General features: G+C 50.8%; 2 protein-coding genes across 7 annotated transcripts in view; one reads left to right on the top strand and one right to left on the bottom strand.

Moving 5' to 3' along the window:
- Positions 1–228: 228 nt before the first annotated feature.
- On the bottom strand, positions 229–3,209 carry NKX1-2 (NK1 homeobox 2). The gene is made up of 2 exons (XM_080596675.1): positions 2,846–3,209; positions 229–1,894 (listed from the first exon to the last, which is right to left on the bottom strand). The coding sequence occupies exons 1-2, from the start codon at positions 3,057–3,059 to the stop codon at positions 1,341–1,343; spliced, it is 768 nt and encodes a 255-aa protein (XP_080452801.1). The 5' UTR covers positions 3,060–3,209; the 3' UTR covers positions 229–1,340.
- A 2,781-nt stretch (positions 3,210–5,990) lies between these two features.
- LHPP (phospholysine phosphohistidine inorganic pyrophosphate phosphatase) overlaps positions 5,991–20,105 on the top strand; it is a 91,301-nt gene continuing 77,186 nt past the window's right edge. For 5 of the 6 annotated variants that reach the window (XR_013953236.1, XR_013953237.1, XM_080598691.1 and 2 more), the window contains exons 1-3: positions 5,991–6,137; positions 18,303–18,490; positions 19,112–19,265. Coding sequence is in view for 3 of the 6 variants with exons in the window: in XM_080598691.1 (XP_080454817.1) it covers positions 5,992–6,137; positions 18,303–18,490; positions 19,112–19,265 (488 nt within the window). In the remaining 3 variants the exon portion in view is untranslated. The remainder of the gene's footprint in view (positions 6,138–18,302; positions 18,491–19,111; positions 19,266–20,105) is intronic. The other variant, XR_013953238.1, reaches the window with a different exon arrangement.

Genomic DNA, 20,105 nt, shown 5'->3' on the forward strand with positions numbered 1-20,105 from the left:
TCCTCTTCGGGCTGGCAAGACGGCTGCGGCGACTTGGGTGAGCCGGCCCCAGGACTGCTTTTCTGGGGCTCCTGCCTCAGCCCCAAAACCTTAAGGGTGCTGCTGTTGGCAGGGAGTCCCAGGGAGCCCCTCTCGCCACCCCACCCCAAGGAGCTGGGTGCCTGGACACCCGCCCACGGGGCAGACAGCGCTTCGTCTGAGCACAATTAAAAACAATTCAACGCGGAATAATTTAAAAAAACAAACAAACAAACAAACCTTTTTATTTAGACAAACACAAGAAGAGATGGATAGGATTTACGAGCTAAGATTTTTGGTTGGAGAGCCAATGTGTACTTTAAAGCATGGTGAGACCGAGGGCATACACTCCGGAGCGGCGTGTTGCGATAATTTGCGAAACCGCGCGAGACGGATTTTTTTTAAACCCAATTACTTCCCGGCCGCTCGGGGAGGGATCAGCCCCCAGTCAGAATTCCTTTTCATTCCGCTGCTTGTAATGATGAGGATGAAATATGATTTTCCTTTCTGAGAAATGCTCCAAAAAGGAAAAAAGAAAAAGCATGTGTTTCTCTGTTATGGAAGATAGGTCTCTGCATGCGGGAGATTCTGCGTTTTACTTATTTTCTACCACAAATGCCCCGTTTTTAAAGAAATGAATAATGTAATCATTTTCTCTGATTTATGTTTTCGTTTCTGCCTCATTTGGCGCTAACGCTGCTCTTACAGGAACACCCGTTCTCTGCGAGAGGAGCGATCTTTAGACGTCTCCTCTAAACCCTTTTAAGTCAACGGGAATGGACTGAAAAGAAAGGCAGAGGGGCGACGCGTATTAGCAGCAATCCAATACCTTCCCACTGACCGAGCAGACTTTGCGCTCCTTGCCCGCTGGCACGGCGCTGCGGTTCCCTGCCCCTCCGGCCAAAAGGAAACCCCCTCCTCGGCAGGGTACCGAGCGCACGCCTTGCAGTTTTCAGGTCCGACGGGAGAAGTGGTGTAAAAACGTGGGGCACACGGGGCTCCGCCGGGTCCAGGGGCAACAGCAGAGGCTTGGGGCCGTCTTGGCTCGCTCGCTCGCATCCCCGGGAGCCGGATGGGAGACAGCGGGGTCCCGGCGGTGGTGGCGAGCGTCGCAGCTCCTGGGCGCTCCAGCTCCGAGGCATGTGCCGGCAAGCCAGGCGGCGACGAGGAACGGTTTAAAAAGAAACTTTGAGAAGGCTCTGGAGGGAACCGGCACGTGGCGAGAGGCTCGCCAGCTCCGTCCCAACGCCTCCGAGTGCATCGGGAACGCGCCCAGGAGCCCGGCGGCGGTGGCACCCCCGAGGTGCGGGCCGTAGGAGACCTCAGAGGTGCGGGCCGTAGAAGGGCCCGAGGTACGCGGGCCCCAGGAAGGGGGCGAAGGGGCCGGCAGCCAGCGGGAAGGGCGAGGCGGCCGGGAAGAGGAGCTCGGCGGCGGCGAAGGGGGGCAGAGTCCGGCCGGGGGGCGCGGCGGGGCGCGCCGGGGGGCTCGGGGGGCCGCGGGCGGCGGTGCTGGGGGGCGCTGGGGCGGCCGAGCCGTCGGGGGCCGGGTGCTGCTTCTTCCACTTGGTGCGGCGGTTCTGGAACCAGATCTTCACCTGCGTCTCGGTGAGGCTGAGCGACAGAGCCAGGTTGAGGCGCTCGCACACCGACAGGTACCGGGTGGCCCGGAATTTGTTCTCCAGGGCCACCAGCTGCTCGTAGGTGAAAGCCGTCCGGGCTCGCCGGGGTTTGGCGCAGCTCGGTTCGGCTCGGCGCCGCCGCCCGCCCCGCGGCGAGCCCGGTTCCTCCGGGGCTGCGGGACCGGGAGCGGGGCCGGGGGTCGTGCAGGCAGCTCCCGAGCCCTCCTCGGCCGCTGCCTCGGCTCCGCTCTCCGCATCTGCGGGGAGACGGCGGAGCTCGTCAGGGGGAAGGAGCGCCGGGGGTGGGCAGCCTCCCCTGCGCCCCCCCGACGGCACCCGGCGGGGACGGGCGCTGCCGGGGGTCCGGGGGGGTAGGGGGGGGGGTATAGAGCCCGCCCGGCGCCGTCTCGTTTGCTGGGGGGGTCATGGGGAGAGGTGTGGGTATGGATTGCTTACCAATTAAAAGAGAAGTTATTAAAGCCCCCTTCTGAAGCGAAATAAATCCCCTCCCCGCTCTCCTCCTCCTCCCCCCCCCCCCCCCCCCCCCCCCCCAATCTCCGTGCTAATGGAGTTTCAGATTTGCGAGGGCCGGATCGATAGATGTCATCTATTAAAGGTAAGTTTTAATCGAACAATATTAGGATCAGGCCGGGGGAAGGAGGTTTGAAGTGGGCACCTGCAAGCTGCGGGCGGGAGATAGGCGGGAGTCGGTAATAGGATATCGATCAATGGGAGCTGAGGCATCCTCCGCCGGGGACGGGCTGAGAAATCCCCGGGGGCCGGCAGGGACAGCGGGGGGGATCGGGACGGGGACCGGGATCGGGACGGAGCTCGGGACCCCCCTCCCGGCCCCGGTAAGGGCTCGGGGGGGCTGCGCTGCCCGGAACCGGGGGGGGCTCCGCCTGCGGCCGCGGCCGGTTGGGGGGGGGGGGGGGGCGGCGATTGGGGACGCCCCGGGACGCCCCCTCCTCGCTCGGGGTGCAGCGGGGGGGGCCCGGCTGGAACCGGCGGGGCCGGAGCTTGCTCCTTCCCAGCGCCGGGACCCCGAGGCGGCGGCGGGCGGCCCCCCCCCCCCTCACCCCCCCAAGACCCCCGCCGCCCTCCCCACCCACCCGGCGGCGGGGACCGGGCTCGGGGGATGCTCGGCCCGGCCCCGCCACCTGCTCGCCCCGCCGGCTCCTCCGGGAGAAACTCGAGCGCTTTCCTACCGTCCGCCTCGAGCTTATCCCAGCCGCTCCCGTGGCGAGCGGCGCCCGTTCCCACTCCAACTCTCGCCAAACTTTTCTCCCGCTCGCCCCCGCTCCCCGCGGCCGCCTGGTTTCGCCGGGTGAATTTCTGGGGATCCAGGATGTCTAGGATGGAGAAGGAGATCCTATGCGGGACGGGGGGCTCCTTGGCCCCGCCGTCCGGGCATTCCGGCATCCCCCGCTCCGCTCCGCCGGGGACCCGCGGGTGGCAGCGCTGCCGCGGAGCCGCCGCCGCCTCCTCCTCCTCCTCCTCCTCCTCCTCCTCCCGGAGCCGCCGGCGGGGCGCTGGAGGCTCGGAGCGAGAGCGGCGGGGAGGAGAAGCCGGGCGGAGGGGCCGGCGGCGGGGTGGGGGCAGAGGAGGGGGCAGCGCAGCCATTGGCACGCCGCCCCGCGCCCCCTCCCCGCCGCCGGCCGAGCGGAGCCCCGCGGGGGCGCAGCCAGCGCCGCCCTCCCCCGCCGAGGGGCTCCGGGGGGAGCGGGGGGAGCCCCGCGCCTGGGGGCAGCCCCCCGCGAGAGCCCGCGGGGGTCGCGGGAGGGATGGGGGTAGGGGAGAGCCCCCCCCCCCCCGCCGCCGGATGGCTCGGGTTGAGGGCGCGAAGGTGCCGTCTGGCCCCCGAGCATCTTCCTTCGCTTTCTCGGGGTCAGCTCGGGGCTGCCTGGGTCAGGCTCTCGGCCCTAAGCCCTGCAGTTCAGCCCTGGCGTGGGCAGGGAGACTGAGGCGTGCCTGCGCTGGGAGCGCGCCCTATTGCCTTTAATCCGTTTGCTGGTATAGGACCGGCAGCAGCAGGTCAGGTCTCTCCACCCTGCTCCAGTCCCTGGACCTCGACCACTTCTGGTCACCCACATTTGTTAGAAACTTGCTGGCAATGTACCTCTGTACTTCTGTAGCTTTCAAGGGGGATGCTGCTCCCTCTCCTTAGCATTTCTGCTTTCTGTTGGCACTGTGAATCAGGGTGAGGTGTGGACAAGGGCATTGTTCAGCCGGGAGAGGCATGGGAAGGTGGCGTTCCTTCCGTCTGTCTGTCTGTCTGTGGGAATGTGCTGCTTCTCCCGCTTTGACTTGAGGAGGAGATGAAGGCTGTGGCCCTTTTCATATTTGCAGGTGTCTCAGTTTCAGCTCCCTGAAATGAATGTGTCCGCCAGTCTTCAAAGGGGCGCTGTCAGTTCCTTTCGAGGTAAAAATAAGGCATAGCTCAATGGGAACAGGTGCCGCAGAACGGGAGTAAAGAGAGCAGAACTGGGCTTTCTATTCGTCACTGCAAAGGCATAGGAATTAGGGTAATGGGGAGCTGGAAGAGGAGATGAAGATGTGCAGGGAGATGCGATTGCAAATAGCTACTCTGATCAATTACACGGTGGCAGCATCCAAGGACCCATTCAGCACTGGCCTCTGGCATGGGACAGCACGCAGATTGAGAAGAGAAGGGATCTCTGTCATGGGGAGTTCAGGTGCTGAAGCTGCACACCGATAGAGCTTAGTTTGGGGGATGCATCCTGCGTGAAAATGAAGCTGGTGGGGAGCTGGAAAGCACTCTGCTGTGTGCTGGCAGCGTTGGTTGCGCATTCAGCGTTACCTGAGGTGCAGAAGGAGAGGGAAGGGGAGGGGAACAGTTACAGTTTCTGGACAGCATACCTCAAAACGGATGCCAAATAAAGAAAAGGGGTGTGAAATCTTGATGCATATCCTGTTCATATTTTTGAAACCAGATTCTTTTCGTTCGCCACAGTGCTAGTTTCAAACTACGTGGAAAAATCATAGGTATTGTGATACGGTAAATAGGTGTGTGGCTCACTTTGTTTTAAGGATGCTTGTTAGCCTTTGAAGCACTGGAAATTTTTCTTATTTGGAAGAAAAAATATAATCTGATCTGTGTGAGACTGCAAATATTTCTGTTTGAGCTATTGCTACTGCAAGAGCTTAGAAGGTAAATTGTAGTGTTGGGATTAATTTGTGAGCTAGCAGACATCTTCAAATATCATCAGGTTAACACGTGCATAGAGGCTGACCTACAAACATGCATGCCCATGGAAAGGCACACAGAAAAAGCACACGTTCATGGATTGGTTTTAGCAGTCTGTTTGAAGTTGGTCTGTTTTCCAGCTCGAGCATTAAAATTCAGGCTGAGTGCTGTCTTTAAATTGCTTTGATGCTAGGTGGGTTTCAACCCTGACCTGTCCTGACGGCAAGTGATGGCTGTAACAAGCTGCGGATCAATATTCATAGCGGGTGTCCTGGACTGATAACACTATCCAAGACAATGTTCACTATCAGCGTAGACAGCTGAGATATTGCACTATTAGTGATGTTGTTTTAAATAACCTGATCCATTTCTGGGTCTATTTAATGAATTTCACAGTTTAGATATTATCTTTAAGGAGAAGCCAAAGGCTATTCCAGACGCGGTGATGCAAATCAATGCTGCCAAGGCTCCTCTGCTTTTCTTAAAACAAAGTGGACTGTAATTCCAGCACAGCTCCTGATGTATTCCGCGCGTCACGGCGCGCTATTGATAGTATTAGCAATAAGGCGGCATTTGGACTTTATCAAGGGAGAAAACAGTGTTGTCTGCAAAGCTGGAACACCGCTGATAGAATCTTATCACTGATGGGAATACAGAGGCGACCGGTTCGGTTCTGCCCACGAAATGACAATTATTGCTCTTGGTGCTCCTGTGGGGCGCGGGGCAGACGTGAGGCGGCACCACTGGGGCAGGCACAGCGCTGATCATGCTTTGGCCATGGGGACCTGGCCTTGTGGGGCTTGTTGGGCCAGCAGACCGTCTGTGGAGCAGCGGGGTGCCCTGGGGACCGGCTTTGCTTGGTGTTAGGCGTGTGGGGGCTCTGAGGCGCTCAGCCGCAGCCCTCGGGGGTCTCACCCCGCGCCTCCCTGTGGAAGGGGAGCTCTGCCAGGGGAGGCTCGGGTCTTGCCGCCCCTTCCCCACAGACAGACCCGGGGCAAAGCCCAGGATGCCCCCAGGAAGGCGTGGGACGCCTCCAAAGACACCAAAACCGCACGAAAAGCCACGAAACCGGGCTCCGACAGGGGGACTCCATTGCCCGGCGGCCCCCGGGGCGGGCTGAGGCGGGGCCAAGATGGCGGCGCCAAGATGGCGGCACAAGATGGTGGCGCCAAGATGGCGGCCTGGGCGCGGGGGGTGCGGGGGTTGCTGCTGGATATCAGCGGGGTGCTCTACGACAGCGGCGGCGGCGGCGGCGGGGCGCCCATCGCCGGCTCGGCGGAGGCGGTGCGGAAGTAAGCGGGGCCCTGCCGGGCCGGCCGCGGGCCGTGGGGGGAGCTGCGGGACGGGGGAGGCGGGTGCTGAGCGCCGCGGGGCCCGGCGGGGCTGCGGCAGCGTGAGGCGAGCTCCGCGCCTGCCGCCGCCGGGAGGCTCCGAGAGCCGACCCTAAAGCACCACTGCACGGCCCGGGGCCGGCAAGGTGGTTTTTTAACACTAAACAGTGTTTAAATGTGGGCAGTGCGATTGGCAAGGGCTTCTAAGGCTCGTGTGCTCTGAGACCGCCTTGCACCAGCACACCTGGGATGAGTGCTTGATCCAGCAGGAAAAGGAACAGCGAGAAATGTTGAAATCACTAAAAACACTCACGTGAATCTAGTTGAGCGTGTACCTAAATGCTGGAACTGAGATGGACAAGTCAGAACTGGCAAAGAACCAAATGCACTGATAATACGAGAAGTCTTTGCGGCTTTTGCATTTTTATTAGACCCCTGTTCACATTCCTTGAAATACACGCAGCAGGCACATGCAGTACAAATGGGCAAATCTTCCGTTTTCTTTTGCACGGTCAGATTTTGCAGCACTGCCAGAAAGCAGCGTTTTGAGGCAAGCTTAAGGTTTGTTGAGGCTCCGCAGCCCCGCTGTGGCGCTCCGCTGGCACCAGCAGCCTCGGAGGGAGCAGCGGCGTCGGGAAGGCTGGCGGGCGAGCAGTGAAGTTGGTGATACTAGGAAGGGGAAAAAGTTGCTTTTATGAAGACCTAGTATTAGAATGCTGTGCTTTGTGGGTTTTCCATGAGTTGCTTCTGTCTCCATTCCTCTGTGTTCTCTGTACACAACATCACAGCGTGGTTTCTGTCCTCGTGTTTTTCTGTCGCCGTGCTACAGGTGCTGGATTCAGAATAGACCCTAGAAGAAAAAGGTGGTAGTAAAATAAAACCTTTTGTATGCCCTGAAGCATAGGGCAGCCTGTTTGCTGACTGTAAAGAGGTAGGTGGTTCTGGATGCGACCTCTGCCAGGGTTAAACTTTAACCTGGTTTCCCTTCCCATCTCGCTCAAATACTGCCAATGACATGATTTCCACGGGGGGGATGTGCCAGCAGCCTGCCCGTGAAGGAGCTCCTGCTCTCCCCGTGCAGCATCCTGTCACCTCCCTGTGACAGCACTCTGTCACGTCTCGTTGAGTGGCACTTTCTGATTATTTTGCGGGGCTCCTGGGTGCTGCGGTGGTTCCCCTCCGCAGGAGGAAGAAGGGGGTCCCAAAGCTTGCTGTAGCACAACAAACGGGACGTGCACAGGCAGCAAGCTGCCGTGGGCTCGAGTCACCCATGCAGGAGGCTGTGGCTGGTCCCAGTGTGGTCGAGGCTGCATGTTCAGCAACACCTGCTCGGGCAGAGGACAGGCACACGTGCCCGCAACCCTTCAGTAAGGGCGCCAGAGCCACAGATTAATTTTGCTTTATTTTCTCCATCATCTGCAGCATCCTTTGTCTTGCGGAGAAGCTGCTTGGCTCCTTCTGCCAGAAACTTTCTGCGTGCCTGTGACAAAATGATTTTGTTGCCCTGTGGCTCATTGCCCCCTTGGTGAAATGGGGGTTTTATATTTTTGTTTCTTTGTAAGCGCTTCGGGGGCCTCTCTCTTGGGCTGAGTTTGTGCAGTGCTCAGCACAGGGCAACCCTGACTGTAGCTGAGGCATTCAGGCATGGCCATGATAAACATAAATAACAACAGCCATATAATTACTGTCTGTGAGCGGATCATTTCTTTATAAACCAGGACGTACTTAATAATATCTGTATCACGGATCCCCAGATGTTTTTGACATATTGTTTGTTTCTCCTGGGTTTTTAAACTTTATTTTCGGTCAGGTTGCAGGCTGTTATTTACTAACTGTCACTGCATTTGCTGAAACTTCCCATATGGAGGCAACATAAACTGCAATTTAACTCAGGGCAATGCCAGAAATGCGCTGTTGAAACAACAGGAAAGCTCTGGCCTTGGGCTAAATGCAAGATATTAATGGCTTTCTCTTGAAATACTGGAAACGTCTAGCCCTTATTGCTTTTAGGGGGTTCTGCATCTCAGCAGCTAATGCGACCTGTCTGCTTGCCTGATGCGGCCGGGGCTTGAGGGCACCTTCAAGGAGGGCTGGGAGATGCTGGGAGAGGAGGAGATGCTGAGAGAGGAGAGCTGCGTTCGTTTGGGCAGGGTTTGGTGAGCGGGGATGGGGACAGCACGGTGCCCTCGTGTGCAGCCCTGTGCCACCATCCTGCCTGGCAATGCAGCTCCAAGCACAGGGCTTATTTCTTAGGGAGCGTGCTGGGAACAGGGTGGTTAAGCATGTAGGGGCTCCTAGAAGGTTTGAGTCAATGAGAGGTCCTATCTCTGGGACAACACGAGTGAGTACTGAAGAGCGCCAGGAAGGAGGAAAAAAAAGTGTATTTTGTTCGGGTCATTCGATGTAAGTGGTTAAGAATAATCATTTTCCTTGGGTAAAGTCAAGCAGCCTTATTTATCTGCCTATTAGGTTGCTAATTGTTCTAGCTCGCACCATTTAAAATCTTTATTTGCTCATTATCCCATTACCAGTTGATCATTTATATGCATGTCTGCGTAAGAGTACAGCTCGGTGGTTTTGTGCAAATGGATCAAACCTAAAAGTGGCTCTCTTTTAATTAATGCATTTTTGTATCAATTAGAAAGTCATAAATGCAGATCGCTAGGAAGTTTATAACTAATTCAGATAGATGTGATCTTTTGTGAAGAGATACATCTAAAATTTCTTAGTGCATATCTATTCTAAATGTCTGGTATAACTCTTAAATACCATTTTGATAATTCACACTATGGATATGGACTCTCATAAAGAGACGGCTGACCTGTTGCCTTCAGATTGTCTTCCTGCATCATCTCCCACACCATTACAGCAATTAACTTCGTGTAACAATGTATACTATGCACCAATAAAAAACATAAGTAAATATTTTCATTTGCTGTTGGCTTCATAGGACTGAAGTCATTTCAGCTCTTCTAAAACTATATTTGCTGCATTATTTTTCTTGTTTTCTGCCAAATTCTGCTATGCAGTGATTTCAGTTAGCATTTGAGAAAGTAGCAGTGTAATTTTTGCCAGCAGAATTTGGTCTGCTTTATATTTAGGATGGCTGCAGGCGGTCGCTTCTCTCGTTTGTTTTTGTTTTTAGCTAGCAGTACAGTCAGATGGAGTGGAACAACCATGAAAGAAGCTGATGGACTCTGAAACGCCCTGATCAAGATGTCATTCAGTAATACTGTCTGTACCTTAGAGATCCCCTGAAGGAATAGGTCAGTAGTCACTATCCAAGTTGGTATTACTTGCGATGAAAACCAGGAGTGCTTCGTTTCTCACTAATGTACCTGCATCTCTGGTAATTTTTACCCACGAAATACTTTAGGATTCAACATACACTGGAAGGAAGTTGGTGAATCAGAGGCCAAAAGGATGAGCCATAGAAGGATTTGTTGTACAAAGCAGATGTCTTTCTGCTCTTAAGTAGCACTACAGTGGATCCGGATCCTCCTGAATACTTGGCCAAACCATGGCAGATAGGCACCCACATTAGCACCAGAGTTTTAACCCAGAATCCAGGGTATCAAAAATGCCATTAAACTCACTAGGGACTGCTGCTTTTAATTTTGAGTGGGGAAAATGGAGTTGTAGGGGACTAGAAAATTCAAAAATTGCGTGATAAGATAAATTGGCCCTTTAAAACTTACAACCCACAGCATTTCTTGATTGTTTAGCTTGCTCTGGCATACATTAGTTATTGTTATATATTTATTTTTTTAAATCCTCATAAGAGTTGAATGAAGCACGTCTCTTCCGAGCGCGTGCGGATGGCTGGCAGACACCGCGGTGGTGTTTGTAGCAGATGAGAGAGCCCATCGGTGACTTAAAGACTTCTGTTGGAGCCAGCCTTAACAGCGCCTCTGCGCCGTGCTCTTGTTGTCTTAATTGATTTACACAGCCTTGACATGAGGTGAGCCATTCGCTTTTTATCTCCCAAATAGTGGGGAGCTGGTCTCTTACAAGACAGAAGGTGGTTAAACATCCATAAAAGATGCCCAGCCTGAGCTCTGTTATTTGCATTTACAGCTGTGTGCTGATAGCGTGCCCATTAGCATATCCATATGAAAAGCGCGCAGTGGTTGGACATTTACAACATCCTGTTGTTCGGCCAGGATTGTGCATCTGCGAGCACAGCCTTCCACCGGCTCTTGAAAAGAGCAGCGGAAATCTGGGGCGCAGGGAGGCTGTGGAGCAGCTGGACAGCCGTGTTAAAACGAGGTACCTGGAGAGGCGAACAAGGCGAAGATTGTGAGGAGAACAAGCGGAACGGGGACTGTAAAGCAATTCAGCGTGCGGGGGTTCGGGTGGGACAGTTGTGGGTTTACAAAGAGCCATCTGAAGGATGTGTGGGACCAGGAGTCAGAAATCTTTGTTGCAACAGAAGGTAACCCAAGCATGGCTTAGCGTGCTGCGGACGTGCAAAGTTTCCACGTTTGCTACACGCAGCAGCAAAGGAGTCCTAGAAAGAGGCTTTCACATAAACTGTACAAACTCTAGGGTAAATATCCACTCGCTTGTCCTTACGCTTAATTCTGTTAGCAGATTTTATCCACGGATCCCAAAGGAGGCTGAGTGTTATCACCCGCCCTTTCTAGATGAAGCCGCAGAGACACAAAAGGATGAAAAAGTTCTGTGTAGCCGTGCAGCTGTTCACTGGCAGAGCCAGAAGCAGAGCCAGGAATGGATCCCCAGTGGCTGTAAAGTTGTTCGTAGCTCCACAGCAGTCTGTGGCCCCAGGTTTCTTAGTGCAGTGGATTTTCCAAACCTGTGTTTTCTTCCCTAATCAGCAGCGTTCATTATTATTTTAAAAATATCTGTCCCCGAAGATGTAGATACTCCAAGCAAGTGCTGCCTGTGGAAATTGCATGAATAAGTGCTTGCACTTTTGGAGTTTAAACATCATTAACCTCTGGGGTCTTCAGCTATTTACTGTCCATCAGCACAATTATGTGGCATACAAATATTTACCAATAAAGAATAATAGAAGATGTTACTGTGATACCCACTGAGTAATGGCACTTGTTCTTCTACCACCTCATATAAATACCAATTAATCCTGGAGTGGATAAGCAGCCCTTTGCCTCACTCTGTGCTCTAGAACTTGAGACTTGTCTCAGTTTACCACTGCCGTATTGTTTAATTTATTTTTTTTTTTCCCTGTCTTTCATGTTTGGCGAACTCAGTCTGTAGTCTTAAGAATCCAGCCCAATTCTTTGCACATCCTCACCAATGTCACCCTTAGTTAGGCCTAAAGGTCTTCATTAAAATTGCATGCTGTCTTTGCAGGTGATGAGCTGGAAGGAGTAGTTCTTTGCTCTGCTGCTGCTTCCAAGTGCAGCGGAAGGTGCAAAAGTCAGCCGAGAGATTCTGCGGGTATCTAACGAAGATCAGCTGTGTTTTCCTTGCCTTGGGGCAGCTTATACCTGCGTGTGTTTGTATCATTAACAGCGGATCACTTCCAGATTAAAATCACACTAAATTTGCTGGAATGCAGTTTGCTCTTTGAGCTATTGCCATGAAATAGTATGGCACTTTCTAAAGTAGTGTGCAAAGCACGTGAGAGTGAATTCTTTCTTGATAAAATAAAATAAAATAAGCTAAATGAAACCTTTTGACAATTTCTTTTTTTTTTCTAGACATAGAATCAGTTATTTACAGATGATATTTGTATACAGAGTAAAAGTATGATGAAGACAGCTTGGTTTTGACTGAGCTTTTATTGAAATAATTAGTGGCTTCAGAGGCAAAATAACTGCTTTTGGCAAAGAATTAAAGCTATTGGAGAATGATTAATGTCCACAAAAATGTTTTGCTTAGTGCAAATAAATGTATTCCAGCCCTGTTCATGCTATCTGAACCCCCAAAAGCTCTGATTTTTCTTCACAACTCCAAAGTGGAGAATTACCAAGTATTTGAAGTCCACAGTTTATTTTTGTTACAGGATTGTGTAGGTGCGGTGCAATAGCCAGCCAGCCACTGTAACATGATGTGGAAGCCCTCATTCAGTTCCTGCAGTATGGTTGAAATCTGGGTCTGCTGGTTGGAATACTTTAAGCTACCTTGGGAATCTATGGCAGTTAAACGCATCTTGTATGCATTTGCTTACATTTTTCTCTGTGCTTCCTTCCTATAGATTCCCTTCAGATTATTTCTTAATTCTAATTTCACTTATTTCTAGATTTCACTGTTGTGGCATGTTGTTGTCTACACATCAGTGCCCTTCTGTTCGGGCAGGTGGAATATGATTTATAGTATCAAGTAACACATTCACTAATTCTGGTATCCAGCTGTAGTTCTATGCATCAAAAAGGCAGCCTTTGTGGAGAGTTTTGGACAAGATGGACTTTGTGTCTGCTGTGATATGGGAGTTTCTGTATCTCTTTCTACTTTTACAAAATCAGTATTACTTAAATAAATAAAGGCGTTGGTAGTCTGTTCAATTTTACGTCGAATAGCAATTCAATGGTTTAATTTTTTTCTATCAAGCAATGTCTCCAGCTGGAGCTTCCAGAGACTTTAGTTTTTTAATGGTGCCCTTAAGTAATGTTTGCCTCTCTTTTGGCTTCTTCTGATGCACCTATTAATCTGCCTTCATTCCCGTTCAAAGGTAATGCCCTTCTGTTTCTTAATCCCTTTTTAATCCCTCCTTTGGGTTCCCTCCAAATTATCTACTTTACATAGAGAGGCGAGCCACATGGATCTGGGGAGGAAATTGTGCTCATAAGATGGCAGATGTAGAGATGTGTTTCAGACACAGAAATGCAAGGGGAGCTGGGCCAAAGAATGCAATGCATAAGGATTTGTAGGGCCAGCATCGCTATGTGGAGCAGAAAGGCGGACCACCAGAGATCAGGAGTTTTAGTGAGCCTGGCTATACCAGGTACCAATGGTGTTCTTTCTAAATGAGTCTTTACATATGATTCAATGATTAAAATCTAATGAAATGCTGCCAGTAAGAATGGTCAACAGCCAGCACTCAAGGAAATCATTCCTTTTTAGCTGCTTAAAAACGATCATGGGGGGATTTTTTACAGACCTGGTGTCAGTGGCTCTGGAATCAGTGGTATGGATGGGCTATAAAGTATGATCCGGGTTCCTGAGAGCATTCCTGGACAGCCATGGCATTTGAGTAGTAGACACTGGTGTGAGTCAATAGCAGAGGCAAACTGAGTATTTCCTTGTAGCGCTGTCTAAGAACTTAGATCAAGGCAATGCTAAGGTAACCCAGATTTTCCTCAGCACTCTGCTTTGCCTTTTTTTTTTTTTTTTGCTTTGGAAAACTCAATTCATTACTTCATTACGTTTTTTAGAAAGGGGAGATTGCTTTAAAAAATAATATTGTTCAGGAGGTTTCCCAACTTTGCAACTAAAACAGAAAGTTCCCTGGACAGGAGATGTTGTACCTGCAGCACCAGCACCCTGGCCCGTGCGGAGGGCATTCCTGCATGAGTTCTGGTTTTAGTTTGTTGCTTGATCTCAAGTAGCTGTCTGGTGCTGTTGTTTTCCCCTGTGTCTGGGATGGTGTTAGTGGTGACAGGTTCACACGGAAGAACACGGGTATTTGTGCATGCGAAGAGCACCAGCGCTCAGTACGCTTTCTTTTCTCTCAAACTAAAAAACCTCTGAACAACGAAAGGCGAGATAGAAAGCCAGTTCCTGAAATCTTGCAACCTGCACTCCTCCAAACCCGTTGTGAAAGACCAAATCCAGTTGCCCGGCTCAGGCTGCTGCCTCTTGCGGGACGTGGCTTTCTGCCACCCTGCCCGTGCGCACAGGAGCCTGCTGGCTGCTGCCCGGCCCTCCTGGTGGGACGAACCCTGCCTGCGACACTCGCGGGTGCTCAGCGAGGGGAAGTCTGAAGTTTAGCCTCACGCCACATCCTTAGTTTCTTCTGCCGTTTGCAAGACAACATGAATGTAAGGAGTGATGGCTTTCAGTCTGGATCCTAGGGCCGTTTCTCTTCCTGCTGGTGTCACAACCTCTGCGTTGTCTAAAAGAACGGCTTTTGCGTTTTATATGCCCAAAGTCTGCCCGTAAAGGTTGGCAAGGGCAGTTGGTTGTCTGCACAAGGTCAGCCAGGATGTCTAATAATTGTCCTAACACTTTACCTGTTATGGAACAATAATGAGAGTTTTTTCATTATTTTCGGGTGAGTGAACCTGGCAGATGCTGACAGCCAGCAGATGTGTAAAGTTCGAGGTGATTTGTAAGGGACCGGCTCATCTGACGCACGGTAATTGCACTGTGGGACATTGTCACTCAGCGTCTTGTCCCGCTCCGGCAGGATGAGGTAAAGGTCAGTTCAAAGAGCTGGCGCGGCGTGAGGGACGGTGCCGGGCTGAAATTAAAAACCTCATCTCCGTATCTCCTACCTCCGTGCCCTCACGGCGTGCCTGGCGCTGAGCGGGAGCCCCCAGTTCCAGATTTAGGGATCGTGTGGGCGACCAAATGGTTGTTTCGGTACGGGGCGGGTTTAAATCCCTCCTGCGGTGAGGCTTAGGAGAACCTCTCCTGAGCCACCTGGTGGGGTTTTAGTTCTGCCTGTTTACGATTTGGGGCCTGGAAGTTCTGTGGGCTGCTTTGCTCAGCGCCCGTGTGGTGGTACAGCCCCGCCGTGCGGCCTCGTGCCTGCTCTGCCTGGGGGAGCGGCGCCATGACGGGCGTGTGGGGCCTGCCCAGCGGCGCCGGCGTGTCCACGGGCCTCAGCAGCACGGGGTGAAGCACTGCCGTGTGCGTGCTCGGCTTGCACCCTGATTAGGATTGATTTTGGGGACTTCTGGGATCTGGATCGCAGCTCTGAGGTACGGAGGCTGTTGAAGGCCGCGCTGACTGGGTTCACAGAGTGTGCCTGCCGTTCTGCGGTGGTGCTGCTGCTAACTGTAACCCTGGGGATCCGGGCAGAATCTCGCTTAGGTACTTCGTCTGCTGTTATCTCATTCCTCTGTACTTGCAGGTATTTACTTACCAAATAAGTCATCGCATCACAGATTTGTACTTTTTTTCCCAGCTTCCCCACAACCTAGCACAATCTAGCGCTAGGCGTTGCAGCGACCTGCTCATCCGTGTCTTACACCGCGCACACCGGGTGCTGCGTCAGCTCAGAAGCTCGGGGCTTGCTGTGAAGAACCGACTCGCTTTGCTAAGGCGCCTCATCTCTGCTAGACACACCTTCAGGCTGTCTGTTTCAGCTTCTCCTGGGGCAAAGCCTGGCAGTGAAAACCGAAGGAGAGTTTTGCTATAAATGTGAGTGGGTCCAGGATTTCCCCCGCGCAGAGCTGTCGTTCAGTGCTCTCCCTGTTCCTTTAAGCTCCGAGTTAATGGTTGTTTGCTGCCAGCGGTGGCCTGCGGGCTCTGGTCACGGTCTGTGTGCTGAGCGCTGAGGGATGGACTGGTCCTGGCGTGTGTGTAATCATGCAGTTACCGGCGGGTGCAACTGTTGTGTAAGGATTTGGCAGAAAGCTAGCAGAGGGTTTTGTGGTTTTTTTTTTAGAGATTCCAACTTTGAAAGCACAGGTGAGTTTTCATTGAAAAGGTATTTTTGTAGAAATAACTCTTCTTTGTAGAGTAAGGAGTTTTTGTTGATTTTCTTTTGTTTAGTGTTGCAGGGTACTATTCAGAGTTGTTTCAGCCAAAGAACGATTTTCTGACCAACTTGGCTGAATTTTTTCTAGACCTTACTTGGTATGAGTAATTTACTGAGCTCATTTGTTGAGGTGACGATTGCTGGTGGTCACTAAGGCTTGAAGCAGTCTGGGATATGCTCAACTGCTTCCACTTTGGATGTGCTTTTCAGAAGTATGACTGTGGTTTTCATCTAAAATTCTGAAAAGGGAGTTAAATTATAATAGTATAGGAAAACACACTCTTTGCTTTCACCAAGCTGACGTGTGAGGGCACATTTATTTGTCTGTACAACTCAACGGTTAGTGTTGTTCCTGAATTCATTTAATTGACCTTTGAGAAGAGAGAGAATAGATTCTTCTTCAACAAATGTCTGTTTCCAGACAATCATGAATCGTGGGATTTTTTACCTAAGAGCATGGAGATAGGCTTTGCCTTTGGAATAAGATTTTTTTAACCACAACACACTTTGTTAAAGTTTATGTATCCAAATTACATTGCTTTGCTTTTTAACTACAGCTGAAACCGTGTTTTGAATAACAGATGTGGAATACTGTCATCTCACTGTCACACCAATTGTTCATTGTTCTGAGAAGGTCACATCATAATTCATTAACAATAATTATTCCCTGGGTACACCCTGCACTTCTTCACTCAATTGCTTCATTAACTTGCGAGCGAATCTCACATTCACTGCTCCAATCAATGAAGATATATTTATAATGTACAAGTGGATGCTATTAGTTACAATATATTAACTGCCTAATTTAAAATAGAAAGCTATCTTTATGAAGGGCAATTAACCACTAAGTGTAATTGATAATTCACATACCTATGATTAGGAAAGACAAATAATAAGAAAGAAATGAATCACCTGTGTTACTGAAGAAGACATTGGCACACAGTTTTAATGAGCACAAGGGACTCTCTGGGTCAGGACTGGATTTCTAAGAATTGTTTGATGGAAAGTCTTCGTTGGATATGTTATCTTAAGGCGATTTTGGGGTTTACACCAACCGGTTGGGATCCTCTTCCCTAGAAAAGGAACCCACACATTTTGTTGTCTTGAGAATCAATGCAGGGGATTTCCTAGTAGAAAACATTTTTTCATCCTAACGCAAAGAAATGTAGTAATATTTTAGTAAGAATTTATAAGCCTCTGTACCTATTCACACTAAAACTAACAAATGTTAGGCAGAGCGTTGAGATACGTTTTAAAGGTCTCTGTTTTGTCACGGCCACATTGAAATACAATGGTTCTCCAAAAGGCAGACAACTCATCTTCGGAGCAGAGGCCTTTTCATGACATCCCCAGTGGCTCGCTACAGCTCAGTCATTAGCTTGGCACTGTGAAACGATTCTGGCACAATGCAGTGAAGAATGGTTAGAAATAATGTTTTGTTTCCTGTATGATGATAACCAGATGAAGCAGTTAAATTTTCTTCTGTAGGTGTTGAAGCACCGTGCCGTGTGTGCTGTTAGCACCCTTGTTTGCAGGGGGGGAACCAAAACCGCTGAGGCAGAGGACTTGCATGAGATCACAGAGCACTGATGCACAGGACGGGTGTCCTTGGCTCTGGGCACCTCAGGCTGTGTTTTCTTTTTTTTCCTTGAGAAGTCAAAAATATTTATCTGTAAACATTTATTAATAAATCAATGGAAGTGCACTGTTCTTCAGGATTACTCAACAAATAGCAGCACAGGTGTTTTATGAGAGATTGCGTGATAAATGTGACTGAAGCCATCCCTGTGTTGATAAAAGCATCATTCTTGTAGCGTGATGAAACTAGCTGGCCTCTTACTTGGAGTCTGCAGAAGTGCAAAAACCGCTGTTACGTCTCGCATAAACACTGAGCCACTGCAGCAGACGACCAGTAAGTGGACAGGTGGAAATCCCAGTTAAAATGCTCACAGCCAGTGGTATTGCTCCAGATACTGTACTCGTGGCTGTGCGGTTCGTGTGTGTACGTCCATGGACTGGTCTAACACTAACTGGCTTTGGGGGTTTCTGATTGGGAATTCTAGGGAATTTCAAGAAAGGCACATTTCATGGCAGGTGCTCTGCACGTGGAACTTGTAGTACTCCAATTCAATGTAATTTACTTGTAGTACTCCAATTCAATGGATTTTAGGGATGCTTTGGTCATGGTAAGGGTGACAGAGCACTGGAACAGGTTGTCCAGAGAGGCTGTGGAGTGCCCTTCTCTGGAGATACCCAAAATCCACCTGGATGCCATCCTGCGCAACGTGTTTTAGGTGGTCCTGCCCGACAGGGGGTTGGACCAGGTGATCTTCAGAGGTCCCTTCCAATCCTGCCCACTCTGTGCTCCTGTTCTGGCATTTCATAGTTGCATTTTTATTGCAATTAACCATGTTAGATGTGGGATAGCAAAGCTGGTACTCCCACCTCCTTTTCTATGCGCAATTAACCCCTCTGCTGCTTTTACACAACAGGATCAAAGCATCTGGTCTAAAGCTGCGGTTCTGCACTAACGAAACACAGGCGACCCGAGAGAAGTTTGTGAAGAAGCTCCAGGGACTGGGCTTTGACATCTCCGTGGCCGAAGTCACTGCCCCAGCACCAGCAGCCTGCCGCCTCTTGAAGGAGCGTGGACTGAGGCCACACTTGCTCGTTCACGACGGTGGGACAATGCTGCAGCAGACACTGGGGTCTGGGGGGGACAACCCAGAGGGATGTGGGGATTTGTGATAGAGGAGCTTGGCTGGGGGGAACTGCTCCCAGCTGTGATGTTCCTACTCTTTCCTAAGTCACGAGACTCTGGAATAAACTTAATGGTGTGGCCTGGGTGAGATCTCCATCAGCGGTATGGTGAAGACACCTAGAGGTGGTAGGCTGGTGGAGTGACTTGGCAGAACAACAGACAGGGAGGCCTCTGTTTGAAGGGTTTTCTTTTTTTGAACAGTAAATAATAGGGAGGTAAAGAGCAAACTTACCTGTGCACAGGCTAGCCCCAGGTGAGTACGTCATTGTGCTCCAGGTGTAGATGCCTGGGTGCGATGAGCCACTTAGAAGTGGGTGCTCAGGCAAGGGTGGGAAATGTTTTTCACCTCTTCATTGAGGTGAATATCAGGGTCTGGTCAGGAATAGAAGGGGGCTGAAGAACAGTTGATTCAGACTTGGGTTTATTTATTTATTTATTAATGTTTCAAGCAATGAGTGAAAGGAAACACGAATCTAGGAGCAAACCATCAGTTCCAATGGGATATATAACAGTAAGGGATTTGTATTTTTTTTTCTTTAGATCTCATCCCTGAATTTGCTGAGATTGATAAAACAAACCCAAACTGTGTGGTTGTTGGGGATGCAGCAGAAAACTTCTCCTACGCAAACGTTAATGAAGCTTTCCGAGTTCTGATTGGATTGGAGAAGCCTGTGTTGATCTCCCTTGGAAGAGGGTGAGTTGAGCACTTTTTGCTTCTCTCTCTAGTCCGTACGCTTTTACATTTCACCCAGTACCTTGGTACGTAGCGGAAGCCAGATGCTGGTGCGGGCATTCACACTGCCAACTTTTAAGCAGTTAGTCAGTGTGTTTAGACCTGATCTGCCCAGGTAGCTGTCAATGAAAGATCCTCAGTGGGTAGGTAATTCAGTCATCGAATTTGGCTTCCTGTCCCAAGTCACTTGTTTGTAGACTTTGCAGGGATGTAAGGAGAAACTCAGGAGGTTATGCTGAGTTAGGTTTCTAAAACGAGGTGGTATGGATGCAGCGCTCAGTGGGATGAGTTCCATTTCAGCCCTGCGCAGATGCAGCTTTGCAGAGAGCAGTGGAAGTCACTCGGTGTGCTGTGCTGGATCCTACAGCTGACTTAGGAAATACTCGTCTGCAGGTCTCTGGTGTGCTGCAGGGGGCATCCTGTGAAGTCCAGCCGCTGATGGCCATTTTTCTGCAGTCGGTACACAGTGAGCAGTTGTGCGGGTGTGTTTCAGAAGATGAGAATTGTAGCTGCTGCTCTGAGGAGGAATTGCAGCAGCCTTTAGAGAACCTGGAGACACCCTGTTGTATAAGGACAACAAATTCTAGCCTCCCATCCTTCAAAGTCAGCATTCAAGAGTGAGCTAGACCTCAATGAAACAATCCACACGTTTGCAGGTGGTGGTGGGAGGGTCAAATAGCAGTAGTTTTGTAAGCCACTACGAAGAGAACTTTTTCTTTTAAGATGAGTCTGGATTACTGATGCAGTTTAACCTTGCAGCACCTAAAGTTACTAATGGCGCGGAAGATCAGATGGCCCAGA

Source organism: Anser brachyrhynchus, assembly GCF_964034855.1.
Source record: "Anser brachyrhynchus genome assembly, chromosome: 6".
NCBI lineage: Eukaryota > Metazoa > Chordata > Aves > Anseriformes > Anatidae > Anser > Anser brachyrhynchus.